This window comes from Suncus etruscus, chromosome 1, assembly GCF_024139225.1.
Source record: "Suncus etruscus isolate mSunEtr1 chromosome 1, mSunEtr1.pri.cur, whole genome shotgun sequence".
Taxonomy (NCBI): domain Eukaryota; kingdom Metazoa; phylum Chordata; class Mammalia; order Eulipotyphla; family Soricidae; genus Suncus; species Suncus etruscus.
In genome coordinates, this window is record NC_064848.1 from 171,681,328 (window position 1) to 171,698,630 (window position 17,303).

General features: G+C 52.2%; 1 protein-coding gene across 1 annotated transcript; it reads left to right on the plus strand.

Moving 5' to 3' along the window:
* Positions 1–5,774: 5,774 nt before the first annotated feature.
* CA4 (carbonic anhydrase 4) lies at positions 5,775–15,243 on the plus strand. Its single transcript, XM_049772787.1, is given in 9 exon segments — positions 5,775–5,884; positions 11,201–11,251; positions 12,036–12,191; positions 12,864–13,009; positions 13,102–13,200; positions 13,614–13,677; positions 13,839–14,007; positions 14,954–14,990; positions 14,993–15,243. Coding segments are annotated over 9 exon segments (948 nt in total). The 5' UTR covers positions 5,775–5,823; the 3' UTR covers positions 15,158–15,243.
* Positions 15,244–17,303: the final 2,060 nt, after the last annotated feature.

Here is a 17,303-nt window from a genome sequence, read left to right on the forward strand (position 1 = left end):
CATGAACACACATTCTTAGTCATTGGAGTGAGAGTATAGTCTCTGAAAGGAACAAACAACTTTGCCGTTGGGAAAGAAAAAAAGGAATTTTGATGGGAAGTCACACCCAGGCATGGGGATCTCGAGGAGCTGATCCTGGAAACAAAACCCAAGTTTCAAACCTGAGTCATCTTCCTGGACCTGAGAAAGGAATGGAATAGGATTCATCCTCAAATGGCTGGAAAACAGATTTGGGAGGCCTTAACATGTTGATAAAGATATGGGTTGCCTCTTGCCTTCCTTCTGGATCACAGAACTCTCCTGCTGACCAGAAACTGCTAAATAGGAACACATTATGGATGTCAGTGACCTAATCAGCTGCCCCTCAGGTACATCCTAGACAACTCTACTCCCCACACCAGCACCCAGCACTGAAAATTAGCAATTCTGAGTGCTGCTTAAATGAAAAGATTTCGGATTTTTTGTTTGGTTTGGTTTTGGTTTTGGTTTTTGGGTCACACCCGGCAGCGCTTTGGGGTTCCTCCTGGCTCTACACTCAGAAATCGCTCCTGGCAGGCTTGGGGAACCATATGAGATGCCGGGATTCGAACCACCATCCTTCTGCATGCAAGGCAAATGCCCTACCTCCATGCTATCTCTCCAGCCCCAAAGATTTCTGTTTTGGTGTTAGATACTAAAAGAGTAGACTGAGCACTAGAGTGTTAGGAGATTGCTCATGTCAGAGAGATATTAGAGGGCTCAACAACTTGCCTTTTATATTCAGTTTATTTTTTTGGTTTTTGGTTTTTGTTTGTTTGTTTTGGTTTGGTTTGGGGGTCTCACCCGGTGACACTCAGGGGTTGCTCCTGGCTCAAGGGACTATATGGGGCACTGGGGATCGAACGCAAGTTTGTCCTGGGTCAGCCGTATGCAAGGCAAATGCCCTACTGCTGTGCTATTGCTCTGGCCCTCAGTTGAAAGGCTGAATCAAACTGGCTCCACCAGGGCTGAAGTGATAACACAGCGGTATGGCATTTGCCTTGCATGCAGCTGATCCAGGACAGATGGTGGTTCCGGCATCTCATATGGTCTCCGGAGCCTGCCAGGAGCAATTTCTGAGCACAGAGCCAGGAGTAGCCCCTGGGCACTGCCATGCGTGACCCAAAAAAACAAACAAAACAAAAACTGGCTCCAGTTCGATGGTCTGGCACCACATACACTCCCCTGAGCTCTTCCAGAATGACTTCTGTGCACAGAACCAAAAATAAGCCCTGAGTGCAGTTGAATATGGCTCCCAAATAAACAAGACCTGTATTCATTCTACTGTGGGGTTTTCTGCCCCTTTTTTGTTCTGTTTGGGACCACTCATGGTGGTGCTCAGGGCTTACTCCTGATTCTGTGCTCAGGTGGTCATGCCCAGCAGTGCTTAATACATGGTGCCAAGGAATCAGAAGGGATTGCACTAGGGCTAGCCTAGTGCAAGGCAAACTCCTTACCCCCTGTACTATCTCTCTGGCCCCACCTTTTTGTTCTTATTTGTAGAAGATGATTCACCAGAATTTTATTGATGGCACTATAAGGAAATGATACCTGTAATCAAAGACACCCTAAAATTACTTAACGCTCTTGCTCCATAGTTCATTCATGTTGATTTTAATACAAAAAATGTGGGGGGGGTGATTTGCCCTCTACTTGACAGTGTTCAGGGCTTACTCCTAGCTCTGTGCATAGGGATCACTCTGGGTGGTACTCCAAGGACCATACATGGAGCCTAGGATCAATCCTGGTTGGTGTGTGCAAGACAAGTGTTTTACCTGCTGTGCTATCACTCCAACCTCACTACTTGTCTTTTTTTTTCCCTTTTGATTTTTCAGCCACACCTGGTGACGCTCAAGGTTACTCCTGGCTACGAGCTCAGAAATCGCTCCTGGCTTGGGGACCATATAGGATGTTGGGGGATTGAACCAGGGTCCGTCCTAGGCTACCACTCTGGCCCCTCCACTTGTCTTTTAATGCTCAGCTCAAGTCTTATCTCATCCGGGAAGCCTTCTCCAACTGCTGCTCAACCTTCTGGCTCACCCCTACAGGCCTATAACTATCGGGAGAAAAACATCACATGTGCCCTGAATTGCTCACAGTTACTGCCGAAGTTACTATGTGTCTGGTCTTGTATTAAGCCCCTTCCCCTGCTTCATTCTTCTAAATCCTCTCCACTCCTCATTTTCCGGATCAGGTCAGGCTCCTTCCTAAACTTAAGGGAGATAAATGAAGGGTGTGTGTTGGGGTTGGGATGTGAACCCTGGGCAGTATTGCAACAAGAGCTGTTATAGGGACAGAATGATAAGAGAGTACAGCAGGAGGATGTCTGCTTTGCATTTGCCCACCAGGCAAATCCCCAGCATTCTATATGGTTCCCTGAGCCCACCAGAAGTGATCCCTTAGTACAGAGTAGGGAGTAGCCCTGAGCACCACTGGGTGGCTCAACTGCACCCCCTGAAAAATACAAGACTAATCCTCCCTTCTCCCCTGACAGATGTCATAGAGATGTTTTGGCTGCTCCATTGTGCCTCTACTCCTTACCATTCACAGTCCCAGGAGGGGCTGAATTCAACCTCACAGATGCAGGTACTCAAGGCTTCTACTCAAGGCTTCTTCACCCTTCCCTAGAGTCCAGAAAGAAGTTAGAGGTGTCAGGGTCACAGCCACACCTGCCTAGGGCCAAGTTTAGATCAGATAAAGGAACCTCCGGGCCAAGGATAGGTAGCCCTGGGCCAATTCTTCTCAGACTTGAGCTCACTGGTTGCTAACAGCAAGCCATGAGGAAGACTGGATGATTTTCATTTTTTTTTTTTTTTTTTGGTTTTTGGGCCACACCCGTTTGACGCTCAGGGGTTACTCCTGGCTATGTGCTCAGAAATCGCCCCTGGCTTGGGTGGACCATATGGGACGCCGGGGGATCGAACCGCGGTCCTTCCTTGGCTAGCGCTTGCAAGGCAGACACCTTACCTCCAGCGCCACCTACCCGGCCCCGGATGATTTTCATTTTAAGAGGAGGAAAATGGGGCATGGGAGATGATTCAAAGGGCTAGAGCACATACTTGGTATATAGAAGCCCAGGGTCTAAATCCCCAAGTATCACATGATCCCAAAGCATTGAGCCAGGGCTAGTTCCTGAGAATGCCAAGTGTGGTCTGAAGAAATGCAGAAAGATGACAAGAACCTCTGTCCAGCGATCCTCACAGAGTTGTGGATTGGGTAAGACATGACCTCCAAGTTGTCAGATTTCCAAACCCTTTCACTTTCCCACCGCCTCCTGCCAGTATGTCAGGGCACATGGGGGATGAAGGAACTCTGATTCATCTGTGTCTGCCAGGGTCTAGCCCTGGCACCTCGGAGTGTGACCTAGCAGGGGCAGTGGTCAATGGGCAGATATTACTACCTCACTTTACTGATGAGGAAGTTGCAATCAGAGAAACTGCTCAAGGTCATCCCTGACTCAGGAAAAAGAGGGACTTGAAGCTGGACAGTAGGGGTCCCTGTGAAGAGGAAGAGGAAGAAGGTTGAGGCAGAACAGGGGTGTGTGTGTATAGGAGATGTTGGCTCCTGCTTGGCAGATTTATGGTCCCATAATCCCAGATCATGGATGTGCTAATCACCTTCCATCGGGGCCTTTTCTCAGGGAAAGCTGGGCTCCTATGGCCTGGACAGTGACAAGTGATTCTTTTATGGTGGAACAGTTCAGGAGTTCTGAAATGAGGCTGGGAAGCTCCCAAAGAGAGTTTCCTGTCCTGTAACCCTAGAAGCTGAGCTAGTGGGTGGAATGTTCCCCCCAAGTCCTCTTCACTGCAAAAACTGCAGCCCTGGTGTGCCTGGACCAAGAGGCAAGAGATCATCCAGGTTCCCATCCCTAGCGATGAACTCCAGTCTCTCCTCCCCGTCTCACTGGCTCCAAATATACTGGTGGGGGAGTGGGTTACAGGAAGGAGGACAGGACATCTTCCCGAATTCTTTTCCCTGAACAGTGCAGAGGCCCCAGAGCCCCTTTAAACAGTTCCCAAAAGGTTGCAGGGCTTTGCTCCCGCTAGCTGGGGTCACAGGGACTCCTTGAAGAGACTCATTCTCCGGGGTCACCTCACTTAAGGAGTTTACAGCCCGGTGAGCACAGGGCCGCCCTCCAGAAAAGGTCCTGCGGGGGCAGACAATGGGCCCTAAGCTGGAGGTCACGCCCCCTCCCCTCCTGTCAGGGGGGCCCCCCCTAGGATCAAAGCTGCTCCTGGAGGCTGTGTGATCCCAGGCCAGAAAGTGGGGGTGGGGGTGACAGCTAGGCCTCTAACCCCGGAGGAAGCCCCTTTGCCTGGAGAGTTCAGTTCGGGGGGAGTCGCTGTCTCATTAGAGGGCTAGCCTGGGTTCAAAGGCAGGAGTTAGGGAGATGGCTGAGAGGTTGGCAGCGGATGGGGAAGCGACTAGACCAAAAAGCCCGGGCTTCCTGTTGATGAAGGGGGTGCAGCCCACTGCCCAGTTCCCCATCCCATCCTGTCCCTCCCTGCCCCTAACCCTCCGCCTGCACTACCCACTGTATTTGCAGTCCTGAAGGAGGTGAGAGGCCTGCGAGAGGGACGGAATCCTCGGCGAGAGGCGACTTCTCGAGAGAGAGGAGGCAGTTTCCTCTCTGTGGGGGGTTCTCAGGCTCGCTTGGCCAATAGCTAAGGTCTTCTTAGCTGGGCTTGTATTGCGCTAGGAATCAAGGCAGATAAGACAAGAAGGACCGTGGCCTGAGCGGTGTAGGACCTGAGGGATTGCCTTGCAGGGAGGCGCCCGGATTTGATCTCAGGCATCCCAAAAGGTCCCCGAAACCTAGCGAGAGAGATCCCTGGATGCTGAGACAGGAGTAAGCCCTGAGCACCTCCGGGTAAGGCCCTCCTCGCAAAAATAGAGATGAGGGATCCATTTATACCCAGGTGATTCTCTTCCCAATCTTAGGAGCGGGGAAAGGGGAGTACACTCAAGAGAACGGAGACCTTCTTTTCTGGACCCATCCTTTTCTTCCTCTGGAACCGTGCGGCCTTTTTTGCGTTCTCTCCAAACCTGCGCTCTCGGCACTCTAGATCCCGATCCCTCTGGCCCTCACGCGCAAACACGCAGCAGAAGTTCAGGGACCCTTTTTCCACTCGGGACGGGGAAGAAAGAGGGTCTGCTAGGAGGCGGCGGCGATACAAACCGGGGTCGTGGAGCAGCGGCTGAGCGCGGCGAGCCGGGCTCCAAGCGGACCCTCCAAAGCGCGCATTCCTTACTTCTCTCCCTCTTTCTGCCCTGGCAAGCCCACAGGGGACCCTCGGGGTGGGGGAGAAAGGGCTGTTTCCGGAGCCAAGACCTCTGCAGGAATCATCCCAGCAGGGCATCCTGGCAGCTGTCCTGCTACCCTGATGGGTGCCAAAGCCGAGCCAGGTGTGGGCTGGGGTGGAGAGCGCGTAAAGGTGCAGCGCGCGGCAGGGGGGTGAGCTGCGGCGCTTGGGGCAAAAGGTGGCCTGGCAGGGGGTGGGGAGCGCCGGTTGTGTGTGTGTGTGTGTGTGTGTGTGTGTGTGTGTGTGTGTGTGTGTGTGTGTGTGTTTCGTGGCAGGAACGGCCCGAAGGGAGGAGGGGAGAGGAGAGGAGTGGAGGGGAAGGGAGGAGGGAGGGGAGGCTCCACCAGTGGGAGGAGTCGCACCCCGCGTCCCCAGGCCGGGGCTCCCTCACGTCGCGGGCTCCGATATAAGAACCCCCGGCTGGCATGCCCGCGGCACCCCTCTCACTCCTCGGAGTTCGACCCCCGGCTCGGCGGCGTCTGCGTCTCGGCTCCGGCGCACGATGCGGCTCCTGCTGGCGCTCCTGGTCCTCGCCGTCGCCCGGCCCTGGGCCCGCGCTGCAGGTGAACCCCGGGATCCGGATGCCATCCCCAGGGCCCGGGGGAGCGGGGATGGGGGCCGCGGCCCCGAACCCCGCGCGCTCTCCCGCGCTGCGCATCCGTGCCGGCGCTGCCAGTGCGCTCGCGGGCGGAGAGGCGCGCGCGGGTTCGTGCGCCCCGGAGCGTTTGCAGCCCGCGCGGGTGCGGGTGCGGGGAGGGCGCGGGCGGGGGCGAAGGATGCTTCTCCGAGCCGCCCCACCACCACCACCACCACCCCGCCTTCTTGCCTGGCGGTTCCCTCTGCCTCTCGCCTCTTCTCCCACGCGCTTCTCCCCGCGCGGAGTGTCTGCTGCTCGGTGGGGTATGGCCCGTCCCGTCGGGACGCAAGAGTTAACGCTTACGGGGGCAGAACCTGGGTCCGTAGGGGTGTGTACTGGGGTCCCGGATCCCGCTTTTCTCACCCCGAGCTTCTTTCTTGCCCTGGGGAGCCACCCCGGGCTCACCCTCCCCACTCCCTTCCCCAGCCCCCCAGCTGGGTTGGAAACCTAGCGGGGGGCACCCGGAGACCCGAGGTCCCGGCAGAGCCGGTCTTTCCGGCCGGGGTGATTTTCGTTTAAAGATTAATGGTAAGACCGAGCTCTTGATTATTCCCCTAGGTGGGAGGTAGCCGGATCGGCGTGTTAATATTTGATAAGGAGCCGAAGGTCCTTTAGCGGCCGGGCACGGGGATCCAGGACAAGCCCGCGCGCACCCCTCTCGCTCAGCCTTGCTAGAAACCGTTTAGGAGAGGATTCCCAGTCTGGATGTGTCTTGGGGGTCCCCAGAGCCCAGAACTTCCTCAACGTATTTCATCCATTTCTCCCTTTTCAGGAAAATAAAATCACTCCGCGCGCCTCCCTGGAAATCTACCTTTTGTTGTTGTTGTTGTTGTTTTTTTGGTTTTGGGGTCACACCCGGCAGTGCTCAGGGGTTATTCCTGGCTCCAGGCTCAGAAATTGCTCCTGGCAGGCATGGGGGACCATATGGGACACCGGGATTCCAACCGATGACCTCCTGCATGAAAGGCAAACGCCTTACCTCCATGCTACCTCTCCGGCCCCGAAATCTACCTTTTTAAGCAGCAAATGGAAAGGCCCCCCTAGTTACATTCAAGGTTACCACCCCCTCCCACTTTATCAATCCAGCGCCAGACCCCAGCCAAACCTCTTTGCTTATATTAGATGCTTCTCCCTCTGAGGGGGAAGGAGGGGGATGCCCTCCCTTTGCAAGGTGGGTTGAGGATCGCTGGCTTCTTGGGGAAGGGGCCAATAAGGAACCTCTCCTAGCTATACCCTGGGACAAGAGGGAGGAGAAAAGGTGGACCACGGACAGTTTTATTGGTAGGCTGGGATGATGAAAATCTACTTAATCAGTGGGGTTAGTAGAAAGAGACTGCAGTTGATTCTGTGGTTTTGTGGTCTTAGGCAGGTCACCTCTGTTTTCCCACTTACCAAACGGAGACGACGGTTATTCTGACTTTCAAGGATTGTTTTCAGGTTTGAAAGACAGTAGTGGGTTTAAGTGCTTTAGCCTTCTTGGGGGACATGGCAGCCTTCCCACTTTCTTGCACCTGCCTTCAGCTGCCCAGGGGAGCATCTGCTGACTTCTGGGAGAGAGAGAAGGGAGATAGAGAATGATAGTGGTCACTTGCATGCCTCCAGGGTCCTTCCTGCTCAGGAGTTATGCAGCTTTGTCCACCTGGTTTCTGCTGAGCTAGATTCCAACATCTCTCTGCGCGCGCGCACACACACACACACACACACACACACACACACACACACACACACACACACACACACACACACACACCCATGCAGTTTTGTCCAGGACAGACCTGGCTTCTGCTGAGTTAGATTCCAAGATCTCTCGGCACACACACACACACACACACACACACACACACACACACACACACACATGTATACTGTGGACCCAGCAAGGTCCAGGAAAGAGAATGTGTCTGTCTGCCACATCCGAAGATAGTGGTAAGGAGCAGGGCCAGGGGACACCTAGTGGCTGTCTTTTCTCTCACTGGGTTTCTGGTCAGCACAGGTGGATGGAACCAGAGCATGCAGCCAAAACAAGCTGGAATCACCTCTGCTTCCGGTCAGGGGGCTGGGATTACATGGCCAGAGATCCAGGAAAGGGCCCTTGAATCACCATGACACCTCTTGCCTCAGAAGCCAGCCTCCTCTTGTCATCCAGGCCTGACCCCTGGCCTCATCTTCATCAACAAGATGTTATCCTGGCTGTTGACTCCTGAGGAGGGTAGTTACATGAGCATTCAGTGAAGCAGGTCAAAAGTCTCTGCGATTAAGACAGTGGATCAGAGGTCACCCTCACAGACCCAGTGGCTCTTGCCAGAGGCAGGAAAGAGCAAATTCCTAAGAAAAGCTCAGACTAGACCAGATGGACCCAGGGGAGGCCGTAAGGGGCTCCGCCCTGGGAGCTGGCTATGTCTTTACTTCACAGAACTTCCCCTTGGGGCCAGCTCCTTGCATGGGGCGGTTTCTGTTGTGGGACCCCGGGACCCTTGACTGGGAAGATTACCACAAGAAGTCCTACCCATGATATCTGCAGGTATTGGATATTGGGGCACAGCTTCTGCTTGAGGAGCAGTGCAGGTCTCTGAAAAATTGCCAAGGTTCCAGAAGATTCTAGTGATTCAGTAGAGACAGAACCAGGCCTGGCGGACAGGGGCAAGGGGACAACAGAGGGGACTGGCAGATGTGTCCACTGCCTCTTGAAGAGTTAACCCTCCAGGGGCCTCTGGCACCCCAGGGTACAGCAGACAAATATGGTGGAGGAGAAGTGGCTTGGGTCAAGGAATACAGGGCTGTTTGCTTCCAGGAAGGTTTCTGGGGAGGGCAAACTTTGGGGATCACTATAGGGACATTTCTGCTTTTGAGAACCCTGAGGTGTTTGAGACTCAGGGACCTCTTGCATGCATAACACAACTCTGGCCATTTGAACTACCTCTCAGGGTCCAGGTGAAACTTTTATTTGTGGGTGGGGGGACTTGGGGTACACCAGTGACTGCTTAGGATCTTTTTTGTTTGTTTGTTTTTGGGTCACACCCAGCAGCGCTCAGGGGTTACTCCTGGCTCTATGCTCAGAAATCGCTCCTGGCAGGCTCAGGGGACCACCGTCCTTCTGCGTCTAAGGCAAACGCTTTGCCGCTGTGCTATCTCTCCGGCCCCTGCTTAGGATCTTATCTGGCTCCATGTTGAGGCTCATTCCAGCAGTACAATATCAGATGAATCCAGTGAGGATGCTCTAAAAACCCTATGTGGCCCGTGGGTGCTCATTCTCCTGCACCCCACATTGAAAGCACCCCTACTCCTTATGTGCATTCTAGGAATGCTAGAGGGAGATGGAGGTGGGTAGCCCAAGTTAGAATCAGGGAGCAAGTGAACTCAGTGTCCTAGACTGAGGGGGAAGCTGTGCTTTTCTTAGGAATTTGCTCACCCGAGTTCTTTCCAACCCTCTGCCTCCCTCCCGCTTAGGCCATCTGCCCACAGACACAGTCCGAGGAAGGGAGGGAAGGGGAAGGCAAAACTGGTCTGGCTCCTTGCCAGCTTCCAAGCTGCTGAAAACACATTCTCTCTGATTTGTTGGCTTGTTAATTTATATATATTAAGATCATGATATTATTTACTAGGGTGCCAGGGGTGGAACTTGGGACCTCACATGTGCAAAGCTTGGACTCTGAACCTGCTGCAACCCTGGCTCCTCATCTCTTATTCTGATTCTCCACAGCTTGACCTGTAGGTTCCATCTCAAAAATGCTAGGAACTGGGGTGCAGCTATTAAAAACTATGGTGCCTCAATAAAATACTAAATTCACAGAAGTAAATATAGAAAATAAAATGGGTTGAGCTATCAAGGCACTTGCCTCTAGGCCCACAGCTCCCAGTGGCCCGGCCTTAACATTACTCAATGCTTCATCCCTTTGTTTTCTTTCTGTTTTTACTGAGCTGGAATTAGCTGCCCAGCATCTGCAGATGTAGTCCCCCCGAAAGAAACAAATCAATAAACTTATTTTGGGGGGCCAGAGCAATAGCACAGCGGTAAGGTGTTCGCCTTGCACGTAGCTGTCCTCCAAGCCAGGAGCAGATTTCTGAGCACATAGCAGGGAGTAACCCCTGAGTGCCACTAGGTGTGACCCATAAACCAAAAATAATAAATAAATAAAATGAATTTATTTTTGTTTTAGGGGTTGGGCCTGGGACTGTGCTATAGAGTAGTTGCTGTGCATGTGTGGGCTTGTGGGCACCATTCCTGACCCCACAAAAAGAAACTGTCACTGGAGCTATAGCACAGTGGGTAGAACATTGCCTTGCACACTGCTGATCTGGGTTCGATCCCTGGCATCCCATATGGTCCCCCGAGCACTGCCAGGAGTAATTTCTGAGCTCAGAGTCAGGAGTAACCCCTGAGTGCCACCAGGACTGTCCACCCCCCCCCCAAAAAAAAAAGAAAGAAGAAAGAAACTCAGGAATTTGGGTTAGTTTTAGGTTTACAGAGAAATTAAGCAGAAAATATCAGAGCCACCCACCTCTCGCCACCTGCCCCCAGATTCCTTCCCAGTTATTAGCAGCTTGCCTTCTTGTGGGGCTTTGTGGTGCAGAATTTCCAACAGGAGATGCTGGTTCTACCATCCTGAGGTGGAGCTGGATTTAGTACCTGAGTCTGCCTGTCCCCAAAGACTGCCTTCCTCCCTGCCACTGCGCGTTTAGCCAAGTTTGAGTCTTAATAACACAAGACTGCGTGTTCCGGGGCGGGGCCATCCTAATCTCCCCATCTTCCGGATCAATCCTGGGAAGACAGCCAGCTTCAGCCTGGTCCTGTGTGGTCAGAGGAGGGCAGGCTAGACCCTAATCCTTCTTCTCCCCTCTCTTTGGAGCTGCCCTCTAGGTTTTGGGGTGCTATTCAGGGAGAGGGGCTGCTAAGCAGAGGAAAGAGGGAAAAGCATGCCCTCAGCTGGGGGGAGCAGATGGCCTTCAAGAGTCCCTCTAGGGCTCACAGGCTCTGATTATTCAACTATGAAATAGTGGCCAGGCAGGATGGCTAATCCCCTCTGCCACCTTCTCCCATCCTTACACTTCCTCCTGGAGTCCCCTTCTCCTCTGCTCTCCCATACAAATCCCAGAAACACTTTTGGAGTGTGACTCCAGGGCTGTTCGCTGCTCTACCCCCCACCCCCACCATTACCACCACTTGCTCGTGTACACAGGGCTAAGTGTGTGTCTGCAGGTGTGTGCGCACAGACAACACTCACCTCCTTTCTCTCTGCTTCAGACGAACACTGGTGCTACGAGATTCAAAAGAAAACTGAACCCAACTGCTTGGGTGAGTGCTCTGGGGCTGGACACAGGCCTGTGCGGGGAGATAGGTCTAATGAAGACTCAAAGAGGAGATGGTGCCCCCACTGACTCAGGCAGAAATGTGCTCTCCCTCATCCCAACACATTCCTGGTGTCTAGGGAACAGGAATGGCAAGTGACATAGGCCTCTCCTGTGGCTCTGGTGTCACCGCCAGAGTATATGTTCCGAAATAAGTCAGCCGTTGCACAGAGGGACTACATTTAGTTGTTTTCTAGAAAAATGGAGAAAAATCCCATATTACTGAGCCTGGTCTTTCTCTTCTTTGATTCATGTTCTACCTATGGTCCCTGCTACTGTTTTCTCCCTCTCCCACTGCATTTTGGTGACTGGTCAGTGACACCTAAGTTCCAAGCACTGGCTCAAGACCTGAAAAACATGCCTCCAAAGATACATCCATGTTGAGTCACCTGCTAAGCCCAGCCTGGGGAGTCTAAGAAATGAGACTCAAGTCTACCTTGGGCTAAGATCAAACCCCTGGAAGGGCTCCCCAGGAATCAGGTTAGCCCAGTCTTGGAGACTATCCCCCCATCTCTGGGCTCATGACCATTGAGGTCATCCTGTTCTCACTTGTCCCACATCACACTAGCCTCAGGGATTTCATGTGAGTGAGGGTGTGAGCATGAGTACATGTGTGTGAGAGGTTGAGTATGAGGAGGCAAGCATGATCATGGGAGGTGAGTGTGAGGGGATCGGGGATCCCCCTTCTCTGGACACCCTGAATCTGACATTCAGCTGACTTCCTAACTCAGGGCCTAAAGAATGGAAATGGGATTGCCAGAAGAAGCGCCAGTCCCCTATCAACATCATCGCCTCCAATGCGGAGGTGAAGAAAGATCTGGGGTTATTCTCTTTCTCCTCTTATGAGAAGAAGAAGAAGTGGAATGTCACCAACAACGGGCACACAGGTGGGTTTCACACAGGTTCCTGGAAGGTCATCTGAGTTCCCTGAGGTATGAAGAAAGAGTGCAACCTTTCAGGAAGGGGAGGAGGACACACACGGAGACCTTGGGAAAGAAGGGGTGTCTTATTAAATGCACTAGTTTTTCATTTATTGTTTGGTTAGGGGTCAAACTTGGGGTGCTCAGGGACTACCATTGGCTCTGCTTGTGATGTGGGAGACTGAACCCTAGCCTCCTAAATACAAATCCTGCTCCCAGCCTTGGCCCTCATGAGCACGTTTCTAATACTTTCAGGGTGCGGAGGCGGGGACACATTCTGGGAGTAGGAACACCATGTGCGGAGCGAGGAGGCGTGAACTGGGTTTTGGGTGCTGGGGAATGGCATGCGGCTCCGTGTGTGCAGAGCAGAGAAGAGGGTGGAGGGGCTGGAACAGGCCTGGGGTAGCCATGGCTGACCTTAGACCACCCTTGAGAACACCAGGGCACTAGGACTGGGGGCAGGAAGCCAGGTGAGCAGCTGTAAGGGGAGAGGCAGGCCAGGGTCTAGTGAGAGGCCAGGGGAAGGTGAAACCCTTTCACCCCATCCCTCTTGGGTACAGCCAGGGAGGGTGGGATCAAGAAAGCTACAGGGAAGGACAGGAAGGTAGGTCTGAGCCCTCTGCTCCTCCTATGCCACAGTATTGATTGACCTGAATAAGGAGGCCAAGATCGAGGGTGGAGGACTGAACACTGAGTACCAGGCCACGCAGCTACACTTCCACTGGTCCCGAAATCTGACCGGAGGCTCTGAGCACAGCATAAATGGGGAGCACACAGCCATGGAGGTACGGGTGTTTCCATGGGGTAGGGGTGCTGGGCTGGGCTCAGTTGCACCTGCCTTGGGTGCTTCTCACATCTCTCCTCCCCTCTCCACCAGATGCACATAGTCCACCAGAAAAAGCAGCTGACCTCCAAGAGCCAGAGAGCCTCAGAGAATACCTCAGAGGACATTGCTGTGCTGGCCTTCCTGGTGAAGGTGAGATTCTGGGAACTGGAGTTTGGGAAACTGCTACTGAGGACTGAAACCCAGGGCTCCAGTTTGGAGGGTGGGCACTGGGAGACCCCCCCCTTCATACACAGCCCTATATGGGGATCCTGGAGCCTCTCAGAATCTCCATCTAGGGGCTGGAGCAATAGCACAGTGGTAGGGCATTTGCCTTGCATGCAGCCGACATGGGACGGACCCAGGTTGGATTCCTGGCATCCCATATCGTCTCCGGAGCCTGCCAGGGGCAATTTCTGAATGTAGAGCCAGGAGTAACTCTGAGCACTGCTAGGTGTGCCCCCAAAACCAAAAGCAGAAACAAAAAAGAAACCCATCTAGAAAGCTCCTCCACTTGAACCAGACCTGGAGGGGAAATTTGCTTGCCACTGTGGCTTCTATTCCAGGTTGGATCCCAGAATGATAACTTCCAGCCCCTGGTGGATATTTTGCCTACTATCTCCAAACCCAGTGAGTTAAGAGGCACATGAAACAGGCTGGGGTGGGAGATGGGATAGCATCAGGACATTTTCTGTAGAGAAAGGTGGGTCTTGGAGTGGGGTGTCAGAAGCAGGCTGCCGAGACCCCATAGCCCCACCCCATAAGGCAGTGTCCTCTGCCTCCATCTGCAGACACCAGCACTGCCATGAATGAGCCTGTCAGCCTGTTCGACCTGATCCCCGAAAAGGAGAAGCTGAAGGACTATTTCCGCTACTTGGGCTCTCTTACTACCCCAGAGTGCAGTGAGACAGTCGTCTGGACCGTGTTCCAGGAGCCCATTTATCTTGGCAAGGATCAGGTACATAAGACATGGCCCAGGGAACAACCTCTGGTCATTCAACTTCCCAGAAACCCTTGCTTTGCATTCCCCCTGGTTTTGGTAGGTGATGGGTACCCCAAGGTGCTGAAGCTTATTGGTTGAGTCCACAGACTCTCTTTGGAGTGGGGTGGAGAGGCAGATATTAAAGGTTAGAAGGTGGTAGGAGGTCAGAGAAGGGTTTGAAATAAAGGGTTGGGGGAGCCGGAGAGATAGCATGGAGGTAAGGCGTTTGCTTTGGATGCAGAAGGACGGTGGTTTGAATCCCGGCATCCCATATGGTCCCCCGAGCCTACCAGGAGCGATTTCTGAGTGTAGAGCCAGGAGTAACCCCTGAACGCTGCCGGGTGTGACCCAAAAACCTAAAATAAAATAAAAATAAAAAATAAATAAAATAATAAAGAGGTGGGAGGAGACATCTGAGGATAGAGGGCAGATGGAGGGCTTGAGGCTGCCAGGAGCAGCTGAGCTTGAAAGAAACTCAGAGAGCTTGAAAGAAAGTTCATTCATCAAAGGTAAGATGTTTGCTTTTATGCATCCCCACCCCCAGACCAGCACTGCCAGGAGTAATGCCTGAGGCCAGACCCTGAGCATCTCCCAAAAATCCAAAGGAGGGAAAACATAGAAAGTTCAATCATCAATCAATGGAACTGGCAGCTGATAACATGGCACAAGGCTTGGGGATAGAGCAGTCAATCTATGGCCCCTTTGGGATCCCTCACAGGGAGAGGTCACGCCCCAGCTGGCTGGCAGCATCATTACCTACCTGTCTACATTGTCATTCTCAGGCCTCTCCCCAGACCTGCTGAATCAGAAACTGGGAGTAAGGTCTGACTATGGTATTCAGGTGGCCTGGGATCACAACAGGGTGGTGGGGGTGCAATAACACCTGCCACCCCCCTCCCACTAAACCCATCCCTTCCGCAGATCATTGCCCTTCTCTGAGAAGCTGTTCTACGACAAGTCCTCAGAAAGAAAAACATGACTGACAACGTCCGGCCCCCCATGCAGTCCCTGGAAGGGCGCTCCGTGTACAAGTCCTACAGTTCGGCAGCTCCAGAGCGGCTGCTGCCCTTGGCCTTGACCACTCTGCTGGTGCCTGCTCTCGCCTACCTGACTGCTGGCTCCCTCTGACAAGGAAGCCATCTGACAGGGGAGCTTTGAAGGGATCCCTTTTAGATGCTTCATTCACCCCCCCAAGCCCTCAGAGACTTGGGCCTTATATCTCGAACTCCTGGTTGAACTTAATGGGTGATGGAAACACATGGATATATTTTTGTTTTGTTTTGTTTTGGGTCACACCTGCCTGTACTCAGGGGTAAGTCCTGGCTCTACGTCAGAAATTGCCCCCCGGCAGGCTCAAGGGGACCATATGAGGTGCAGGATTTGAACCAACGTTCTTCTGCATGCAAGGCAAACGCCTTACCGCTGTGCTATCTCTCTGGCTCCAACATGGATATATTTTTGGAAAAAACATTTTCAGTTGTTTTTAGTTCCCACAGTAACCCCAGGTCTGTTTCCCTCTAGCTCTTATTCTTCAGGCTTTCCCTAGGAACCCCTAGATTCCCTCTGCTGAATACTGCAGGAGGGGCCCCGCTGCACCAACCCAGACAGCCAGGAAGTTCTAACACCCTCCCCTTGATTCTTTAATAGGGTAAGGGCTTGAGGGAGACTCAGAACTTCTGGGCCCTGCTGGTGTGGGGTAGGAACGTGCTAGCCAGAAGTCGCTGAGGTCAAACCTGAGAGACCTGACCTAGCACTAGCTCCAAGGGTGAAGGCAGGACTCTCTATAGGGGACACTGGAACTGAGATCTGTAAGACTGTAATTCAGAGAATGCCAGACTCCACATGAGAGGAAAGTCTTCCACAGAAAGGCTGTGATAAGAACTGGAAAGAAGAACACCAAAAGTTCAAAGCTTGTTGTCCCCTAGCATAGATTTTTAACTAAATAAAAAACCCCATTAAGGAGCAGTTTGATGGAAACAAAACAAAAACAGAAAGTGTATGAAACCAGCTTCGCAAATGAGCACCCACATCTCAAATTGGGACATGTAGTTCCTTTTACTAGGATACCCTCTGGTCTCTCTCTGAAGAAGTCCATGTTCTCTCTAGAACACATACATGATCTCTCTCTCTCTTTCTCTCTCTCCCTCCCTTCATACTTTCTAAATAAAATTATTTTACTTAACTCTATGTTTTCTGAAGTTCTTTGCTACAGAGTAGACAAAAGGCCTAGACACTTTGACAGTGACTGGGAATGATGTTCCTTTTCCTGCAAACCTTCAGTCTAGCCTGAGGCTACTGCTCCTAAGAACTCAGGTGTTGGGATCACATCCCATATGGTCCTTCAAGCTTGCCAGGAGTAACTACAGAGCATGATGGGCGTGGACCAAAAAACGAAAAACAAAACAAAACAAAACAAAAATAAAAGGAGATACAGTGATATGTATGATACCTCTTCAGTAACAATATTGCAAAACACAATGACTGAACAGGGGAAAAAACAGGAAGAGAGAGAAGGAAAGAGAAAAGAAAAATGCCTGCCACAGAAGCAAGCAGGGGAGAGGGCAGGGGGAAGGACAGGAGGGAAACTAGTGAGGTTGATGGCAGGTAATGTGCACTGGTGACAATTCAATCATGAACAACTTTATAACTATGTATCTCACTGTGATTCAATTAAAGAATTTATTTAGGGGCTGGAGAGATAGCACAGCATAGGGTGTTTGCCTTGCATGTGACCAACCCAGGAGGGACCCGGTTCAATTCCCAGCATCCCATGTGGTCCCCCAGCCTGCCAAGGGCGGATTTTCTGAATGCAGAGCACCGATGGGTGTGGCCCCAAAACCAATCAATAAGTTTTTATAAAAAATTAATAAAATGTTAGGTACTTTTTCATTATTAACTAAAGCTTCCACTCTGAGTCAAGGTGGAGGGAGTTAACTCAAAAATAAAACTACAGAAGGAATGTAGGGATGTGAAGAGCCTCCCTGTTCTGCTTGGATAGAAGAACTAGGCGGATCTGCTAAGATAGAGGAACTAGGTAGGTCTGGAATGTTCCACTTGATAAGGCCCTCTTGACAACCAAAATTGAGCCAGATGAGTCAGAGATAAGGTGAAATGTCAATGCTAAGAAATGATGTGCTGGGACTGAAGAGATAGCATGGAGGTAAGGCATTTGCCTTTCATGCAAATGGTGATTCGAATCCCAGCATCCCATATGGTCCTCTGTGACTGCCAGGGGCGATTTCTGAGCATAGAGCCAGGAGTAACCCCTGAGCGC